Source organism: Pyxicephalus adspersus, chromosome 7 (genome assembly GCF_032062135.1).
Source record: "Pyxicephalus adspersus chromosome 7, UCB_Pads_2.0, whole genome shotgun sequence".
In the NCBI taxonomy this organism is placed as follows: domain Eukaryota; kingdom Metazoa; phylum Chordata; class Amphibia; order Anura; family Pyxicephalidae; genus Pyxicephalus; species Pyxicephalus adspersus.
In genome coordinates this window covers 50,536,912-50,546,314 of record NC_092864.1, presented here as the reverse complement: position 1 = coordinate 50,546,314, position 9,403 = coordinate 50,536,912, and the positions used below count along the sequence as shown (strand labels likewise).

The window sequence follows — 9,403 nt, the reverse complement described above, 5'->3', positions numbered from 1 at the left end:
ATGAAGATGATCTCAATTGTCCTGCATTCAGAATTAAATCTTTGGAAATGAACATTCTCCTAATACTAATGCCGTCATTTCAGCTCACAATGCCTGAAATGTTTAATGATCACAATGACATTGCAATACATGCTTCTGTCTGGTCTGTGTCGTGCAGAGAATTGTGGTAACATAACATAAAGATGGCTATCGGAGGGTTATAATACCTGTATTTGGAAATACATTTAAAACTGAATTCTAAGCATACAGAAAAGGTTTTGACAGCTAACTGAGAATATTATTTATCTGCTAAAGATAAAATCACTTATGAATTGTAAAGTGTCAGTGTCTCCATTCAAAGGACACCTGCACAGGGCAAACAGATATGAGAGCTACATCATTGTGTTGTGACATAGCTGCATGTTCCCAGTGGCACCATTGCAGATAAAAAGCTCACAAATAGAATTATTCTGGAATACATGCTCTCTTGTACTTCTTTTTCAGCTGTATCTTTGCATACAGTCTGCATTTTTTTAATGCCATTCTAGACACATTAGTACACAGCAATATGATCCTTATGTCTGGATGTATACTTCCATACTAATATTTTATTCCCTTCCACTGGTGAGATGTAATTGTTTCATTTCATGGAACCAAATTATGGGATGAATGTTTTTTCACTTCGAACTCCAAATATTTACACAGCTCTGTCACATACCATATTCTGAATGGGCAAAAGACATTTTCTAAATGGAAAAACAAAAAGAGAGATGCAAATAGAGCACATATATGCAACTGATGATCATTTCCCTGTATTTTATTTCTTTATCTTGCAGATACAAGGTGTTAATTGTTAGCAAAACTAATCAAATGTTTTCACGGCAGGGATCTGGGTCATATACAGCAACAATGTTGATTAGGTTTCCTAAAGTTACCAATACTTCACTAGTCTAAAGTTTCTAAACTGATTTCACTTCTTCTATAGGTAATAACCTAATCCCCTTAAATACCACTTAACAACAATAAAAGGCTTTAATTTAGAACAGTGGTATGCAGTGAACCATCACAACAAAACAGATACCAGATTTGTCTGGTAAGCCCTCTGCAGAAAGTTGAAGATTGAAAGTATTTCTAACAGAATCAACAGATATTCCATATTCCAAGGCACCAAAATTGTCAACTCTGAAGCACATATACAGATTTAGTCAATTACCTAAGTGTTTAAAGGAAATATATGTTAAAGAAATAATGTCTGAGTTAATAATTTTCTATTATATAAGCAAAAAATGAGACTTTTTTCTAATTTTGAGCTCCGTGTCCCACTTAGTCGCATCTATTAAAGTTTAGAAAATGGATGGTGCTGGAATGGAGGTTGTAGCCAATATGGCAAAAGGTCAGGTCCCAGTTCATAATCCATACATACATTAGCACTCATTTTCACTGTTCTGATTCATTGTTCCAAAATAATAAATGGTTGTAAAGTACGACTGTCCTAAAAAAGGAGCAACAGAATCACTGAGCTGTTATTATTCAAAGCCAGTTTATTGAAAATACAAAATCAATAGAGCACAAAATACACACATGAAATCTAGAGACCAACTGAAGGAATCTGATTGTTCCTAAAGGTTATACAAACAAAAAGGAGGTCCCATGTAATCCCAAATCCATTACGACTCAAAACATGAGCACAAAAATTGTTAATTAATGGCATTCAGTTTTATTAAGAGGAATCATGGCTGAAGAGTTATGAAACCAGGTCATTGCTTTGCTACAGTAGCATCTTACTTTCACATAGCATGTGAACAAGGTAAAAACTTTAACTCTTATGTGTGTATACTATTACCTTGTCCTAGGAACTTCGGTGAGAACACAGAACATACATGTGCATATACAGACTTTGGACAGTGATGCCTACATCTGTCTTGCACATTTACACAGCAGTGCAAAAAAAAAACCTTAGCATTGAAGATCAGGAGAATCTAATCCCTGATTTGGGAAAAACTGCAAAAAACTTTCTACATTGAAACTGAACTACAAACAGCTAAATACATGAATGAAATTCATAGAAAGAAGCTGCTGTCTGTCTTGTCCTTAAGATTACATAGTTCTGTCGCACAACACAGCCATGTCTAGCAGGGAGGGGACCTACAGGTTGCCTCCCTACCCTCACCCTGTGACTAAACAGTGAAAAGGGAACAGATTGATAAGTTCTCATTGCTCTCTTTTTCTCAACATGCTCCTAGCTCTACATCTCCCTGATAAGCTTCTTGTGCTGTTGTCTTTGGGTTCTGGTTTACAGGGAATTGGAAGAGCTGTTATCAAGTCAAATTCAGGTATTTAGTCTGCTTGCATTAAAAAAAAATAACTTAACGGATACAGCACTGCATTATTTTTTGTCTTCCCTATGTGCCTAAAGTTCAGCTTTAAATATGTAACATTTTGGTTTGTACAAGAGAGAGAAGCCTCACGGTGATGACATTTTGCTTCTATATACAGTGCATAAAAACCGTACATATGGTATACTTAATTCATTATTGTTAGTGTTTAGCAAAGACATATCTCAATGTGTTGTCAGAGGAGTTCTCCTTTATGTGTATTTTTTGTATGATTTGACATGTGAATACATTTGACACTGGTTATTGGCATGGTGAATTACTTGCCATTAAAAACCAACTGTTATATTTAATCCGGTTCTTTAGGTCAGAGTCCATTTTGAATATATGAGATGAGGACTGTGGCACAGTTTCACCTGAGTTATAACCAAGAGGCACCATTTTGTTACTTACAGCTTTCACTTAAGCCTTTTATGCCAGAGATCAAAGCAAGGAACTGCATGGAGCCTGACATACTTTTGCCCATTAAAAGAACACTCAAAGCAGCCATACACTGTCTCCCTTTTGGAGTTGCCCATTCCACACAGTGCACAGGGACCTTTAGGGATATTATTATTCAGCAGATTGACACGAGTATGAGCACCTTCTCTCATGTAAGTGGTAGAGATGTCGGTCATGCTGGCAGCTTTGTCATAGTAGTCAGAAAATATGTCATCGTAGTATGAGTCTGAGTTAACCATGATGTCCATTGTCCTTTTTCCTGTTGAACGATTAATAAAATATTAAACTGCTAAACATTTACTATTAAATCTAAAATGAGTTTGCAATGTCATATCAATATACAACTTACTCATTTATTGTAAACAAGAACTGCTACATTTAACAGTAAGGTGAATTATTATTTTAGTCCCATTTTTATAGTTCTTCCCTACCTGTTAATTCTTCTGAAAAATGTTCTTAAACTGTGCTTTTTCCAAAGCACACCCAATACTTTTCCCTACCTTTGTTTACCATGAAACTTTCAGCTCCAAAACAGCCATTAATCCAAGGAAGCATGCTAGTCAGAATGGGTATTGCTTTACTAGGTAAAATTAGGGTTAGGAATAGAGTTATGTTAAAGTTAAAGTAAACATTTTATTGCATATACTTTAAGGTCAGTGGTCCCCATCTAACATTTAGAACAGATCAGGAAGTCAGAGTTGCTTTTTCACAATGTTTTGGATTTGTACATCAAATTATTGTAGCTCAAGGGTCAGCATAATTGGTGGGTAACTAGCATGCACAGAAGGGAAAGCCCCCATATTTCTATAATGGCAGGGTTGATATAAAGTTATAAATATTAGAGGCAATTTCAGGCCTACCTTGAGATCAAGCAATCCTGAGCAGCACCCAGTGGCTGGCACCTTGCCTGCTGCTTAGTCACTTTCATGCACATTTGACAGCTGGTGGCAGTGAGTAGTACTGTACTGCTCACTACCACTCCGTTTATTGTCTATGGCATTGCCATGGGTAGAAGCTACTTATAGAAGCCTTGGGGTAGAAGCGTTCTTCCTGAGGTAGTGGTTCACTGGCATAGACAAGCAGTAACTTCACTGCAACCTCACTGCCAGTCTGAACATAGCCTAAAGGTCTAGGGCGCAGTACAGAGCTTTTGTTTGGGTTCATTACTTTTCAGAATAGTGGGGTTCTAGAAGAGGATATAGGATAGCATTTAAACATCGAGCACACCCAATATGTTAGGCGTTTTTAAATAAATATAGAGGTCTAGAAAATGTAATTTAAGCAAAATAAAATATATGTTAGAAAATAAACATTATACACATATTGGGTATCCAAGGTAAAAGGAGAAGTAACTGAATAAAATTGCGCCCTATTTCCTTGTTCTAGTATTTTCCCTTAGATCCACATTATAGAATTAAAGGACTAGCAGCTTTATGGGGTCTATTTATAAAGCAGTTTATCTGACATTCACAGTAACATTCCATGGTGGGGAATCAATTATTACCATGAAACACATGATCCTGGAAGATTCTCCATAAGAAAATGTTTTATTGAATGTCAGATTCCCTATAATGCAGTCCTATTTTGTAAAATAATTAAACAAAATGACAAGTATGTACGGAATATATAATGTATCTAAAATAGATTATGATAACCGATTGAGTATTTGAATTAATTACTCAATCACAATTATTGTAAATAATTATCATTACATACATTACTTATGCTTAAGAGCAGACAACACAATAAGTTCACATTAAATGCTATTGTTTAGAAAAGATGCTACTATTGACGTATTGATGATGCCTCGACTAGAGATCAATGAAACTCATATCTACGTTGATATTAGCAACCAAGTTTGGATACGTTCCACAATGTCATGCAGCTGTCAGAGTTAAACTTTGGTTCTCTCTTTTTAAAATGTTATTAGTGAACATTTAAGGGTACACCTAGTATACATTTTTGTGGAACTTATAGACTTATATAACTTACCAGTAAATAAGATGCCTGTTCGATATAAATGATTCCTCAAAGCATTTAATGAAAATGATCTTGTTCGTACTTTCTCAAATCCACCTCTTGATGCAGATGATACACATAGTTCTGGAAAGCAGGAAGAAATTATATTCATATGACAATCATATTGTTTCCTATAACCATAAAGAATATGTGGGGGTAGAGAATATTGTTCTTGTATGTTTGTATTATGCTTCAGTTTGCTGGACTGCAATATTTTACTTTAGATTGAATACAATAGCCTTATCATTCACTGTTCCAATATTCATTTTAGTCCATACCTTGGGTATGCTCAAACTTCTCCAAGCAGAACTTTAGTCAGTGCACATGTGCAGGATTTTGTTATATTTGTAAGTATGGACAGCAAAATTGGACACTATGACACTAACCTAGCACAACTATCTCTCCCCTCTCTTTTTCAGTCTTAGACTGGTCTACTTCTAAATTTGGAGTCTTTTGATTAGCCAGGCTGGGACTTGTAACTGTCTTGGGCTGGAGATCTCCTGTAGACTGAACTGCACTTGTATGTTTTTATATTTTGACTAAACTTACACTTACAATCAAAGGTCCTGATTATTGTTTTCTATTTTAAATGTTATTTCAGATTTTGGCAGAATAGAGAACATCTGTCAGAATATTTTTATTGCTGTGTGTTGGCCCTTCTGGGTATTTTACAAATTAAAATATACAATGGATTCATGCCTTGGGACTTCTACCCACACAGGAGCACTTATGGCTTCAAACAAGCTAACTTCTCTTTAAAATCACACAGCACAAATAACCGTTAAGTGATACTGTTTATAAATCATTGATAAAAAAAAAAACTTACCAAAGTGGCCATCCAGATGAATATAAAGATCTAAAATACTGAATGCTATGGTAGTGTGTGCTGGAAATACAATAGCTTTGTCACGTCCTTTATGGTTTTTGTCATCAATTAAGTGAAACTGAAATGACAAAATAAAGTTAGACACATTTTAGCTAAAAACAGACACTTTTAGTCACCATTTAGACTGATTTATCAAATGAGGGTAGGCTGTTCATTTAGTAAAGTACGGTAATTTATCACTCATCAAAGGGCAATTCACTTAGCTCAGTAAATGAGGTGAATCTCTGCTTCAACCATTCTGTTATATACTAAAAATCTTGCCTTGCATGTGATTAGGTTGAGCCATGGAATCAATGGATGTGGAAGCATGATTATATTTCTGTGCCGCTATTTATTTATACTCAGTTGAAAAATCTGTAATTTAACAAAGTAGAGTACGCAATACTTTAATCTGAACTTAAAAAAATATAAAGAGACCAGAAATTCTCCAGTGCCCCTATAGTATTCTCCAAAAATTGCCCCCAACATTACATCCAAACTAATTGAAATGTCTGCTTTTTTAGTAAAAATGTATTCAGTTGGTATCCTATCATTGCCACACTGTTTTTTTTTTTTTTTCAGAAGACTCACAAGTATTTAAAATAAATTGTTGGTAATAGGCAAAGAATGCCAGCCAAAAATGTATGTCAAATAATTTATAAAAGTAAAATGAGTGCTTTTTGGCTTATAGACATAATTTTACAAAATACAAAGTAAAACCATGTCTATATGCCACAAAGTCCTCAATTTTTTTGTTTTATAATTTATTTAACAGAGGACACATTTACTTACTCTCATAGCTTCTCCTCGCATGCCAGCATGGACAGTCAGAGAACATTGACGCGTTGTGCGGATGCTTTCCATGACAACGCATAAAACCTCTTTTCCATTTTCCCTTGCTTGACGGACTAAACAATGATCTAAGTCGATAGTTCTATAAATGTAAACAGAAAACTATTACAGACATGAAATCATTTCACCAAATCAGTAATCACTTTTTTTTCATATACATTTAAAATGGCCCTGAGGTGTAAAAGTTTTGCCAAAAAGCCAAGCTGAGGACAAAGGACTAGTCACTAGTATTCCTGTGGTCTTTCTGCAGCTGCTCTTTTTTTCATTACTGACTTACAATGCATTGTTTTGCAATCTTCTTATGTAAGGAGACAGCCATCTTGGTAGAGGAGGGACTTTGCTTGCTTATATTAGAGCAGCCTTCCAGAATAGCTGGTAGATGGGGTTTAAATGAACGGATAGCACAGAGTTAGCCCCTAAGAAGTCCTTGCTTTGTATGATGTGGCTTAGTACATTTGTTCACTAAATGCATGTGCAGGGCCAAACCATAAAAAACCAAATTTCAAAGATAAAATTCCAGGTAAAATGTTTTCTAGCAGGATTGTGATGCTTTTAGAAATACTTGTTACTCTGATATGTTCTTATTCATTTTTTCATTGTCCATTTTTGCATTGGAGAGCATTCCCATCACACAAGTCTGACACTCCTAGACAGGAAGAGATTGAAATCTTTGGGGACACAGAAAGCAATAAAACATTTTGTAGTAGAGCCATGAAGCTTTACAAGCCCTTTCAAGTTTAATTACTGACTTTTATCCACAAAGGGAAATTTCAGTTTCTCTCTGTCCAAGTGGAGAGTGTTAGAAGGATGTGAATAGGAAATTTCCTCAACGGGGACACAAAAAGCAATAAAAACAATTTTGTAGTAAAGCCAGAAAGGATTAAAAGCCTTTTTATTGCTTTCTGTGTCCCTATTTTTCTTTAATTCCACTTGAACAGAGACAAGTATATAGAAACATAACTGAAGGCATTAACCACCTTTACCTAAAACTAAACATTTTTTTAACTGGAGTTGGACATAAACGTATAATAAAAGGAATATAAAACATTGTAACTTTGTATTGTAACAATAGATCCTTGTAAAGTAATGCATTGCTTTGACCAGCAGATGTCACTTGAGTACACAGTATCATCAACATAACTATTTTATTTTAATCATTTTAGTGTGTGGCTGTTAGCATTCAAAGGGGTTTTCAGTGTGTGGTTTGGGGCCAAGCCTATAAAAAGCATCAGAGTACTCTGGTCTGGGGAAAAACGAAACAATTTCTTTTAGATGTCAGTCAGATGTCAAGCTGTGACTTTAGGTACCAGTTCTTTTTTATTTTCTTTAATTTTTTTAGTAGTTACTAGCCATTTTCAGCCAGGGCTCCTCCAGAGGTGTCTAATGATTCCTTAAAATCTGACCTCTCATTTGATGATGTGTGCGTAGTTCTAGGTAGAGGCAGCTGCATGACTAATTATGTTTTTAGTTGTCTATATAGGTGGTACTATAACCACCGCTATAAGGGGTCAAAATAAATTGGTTTTAGCAGGGGTTCCTGAGACCAGAAAGGTATTTTAGGAGTTTGTCAGGGGTAAGAAGGTTGAGAAAGGCTCGTGTATATAATGCTTTCCCAGCTGACTATAGTGTGTGAGATGCTGGGTATATATTTTCAGGAGGTCACATGATTCATTACCTGGAAATTAGTTCTTTAAGTAACGTTGGGACTTCAACTTCGTGCTTGGTCACAACACCAAAAGAAGCTTTAACAGCAAGAGAGTCAGATCCATAGATATTTATTCCAACATCATTCATGATCTGATTCCCATGTCTTTTGTCCAAAGATACATCTGATTTATCTTCATAGTTCAGCAGCTGATAAGAACTTACACCTGTAATATATAGAATAGACAGTCATTGTTAACCTGGTCCTGATCCTGCATGTCTTGGCAAGTTTTTATTAGGTTACATTAAAGACTATCAAGAATTGCAAGAATTACAAATAAAGCCACTAAAATATACATTTAGTACACTAGAATTTATGCAAAAATGTAAAGTTATTTATTAATTTTGTAATGCAGTCATTGGAAGCCACTTTATCAATTCTATATTTAATACATGGAGAATATTATATGATCACGTTGATCATCTTTATCAACACTAATTTGGCCTGATTTATAAAAGCTCTCCAAGACTGGAGAAGATATACTATTATGGGTGAACATGGTTGACCTAACAGACCTGGAATGGATTTGGTTAAGGATTGAAACCATTTGTTAAATTATAGGAAATTGTTTTATGAAATCCATTCCAGGTTTACTGGATCACCCATAATAGTGTATCTTCTCCAGTCTTGGAGAGCTTTAATAAATCAGGCCCATTATGTTGGCCAGACTAGATATTTTTAACTGGTTATTTTTAATGGTTGTACTTGAGAAAATCAGATTTTTTACATTTCAATCCCTCTATGATAGAGTGATAGAGTTTTTCAGCTATCATCTTGCTTCTCTGCCTAAAGTTGCTTCTCTGTAACACTGACTGAGCTCTGCTTCATGTCATCCATAGTTTGACAATAGGTCCTAGAATAAAATAACATCATCACAAGCTCAGCAAGTTTATGGTGATGCATAATTAATCCATTACCATGCATGTATGTAGAGTCTCTGAGGGATTAGCCTGTAGTCTCAGCAAACTATCGAAGAATGTGTGTGGCTACTGAAGGGTTCATTATTACTACCAAAAAATGCTCCTATCAAAAATAACTTGTTTAGTGAAAGCAAAAAACCTGCAGGTGCTAACCTATGAACTATTAACATTTTCAGAAGATAGGCCTCAAGTGAAATGTGTTCAGGCAAAGTCTGCAGAATCATAGCTA

The 9,403-nt window shown here is 35.2% G+C and overlaps 1 protein-coding gene across 1 annotated transcript in view; it reads right to left on the bottom strand.

Moving 5' to 3' along the window:
• Nucleotides 1-1,502: 1,502 nt before the first annotated feature.
• Nucleotides 1,503-9,403, bottom strand: part of PJVK (pejvakin) — an 8,695-nt gene continuing 794 nt past the window's right edge. Inside the window, exons 2-6 of the mRNA XM_072416820.1 lie at nt 8,225-8,420; nt 6,490-6,631; nt 5,659-5,776; nt 4,806-4,916; nt 1,503-3,072 (exon numbers count right to left, since the gene is read on the bottom strand). Coding sequence (XP_072272921.1) covers nt 2,771-3,072; nt 4,806-4,916; nt 5,659-5,776; nt 6,490-6,631; nt 8,225-8,420 — 869 coding nt within the window. The 3' untranslated portion in view covers nt 1,503-2,770. The remainder of the gene's footprint in view (nt 3,073-4,805; nt 4,917-5,658; nt 5,777-6,489; nt 6,632-8,224; nt 8,421-9,403) is intronic.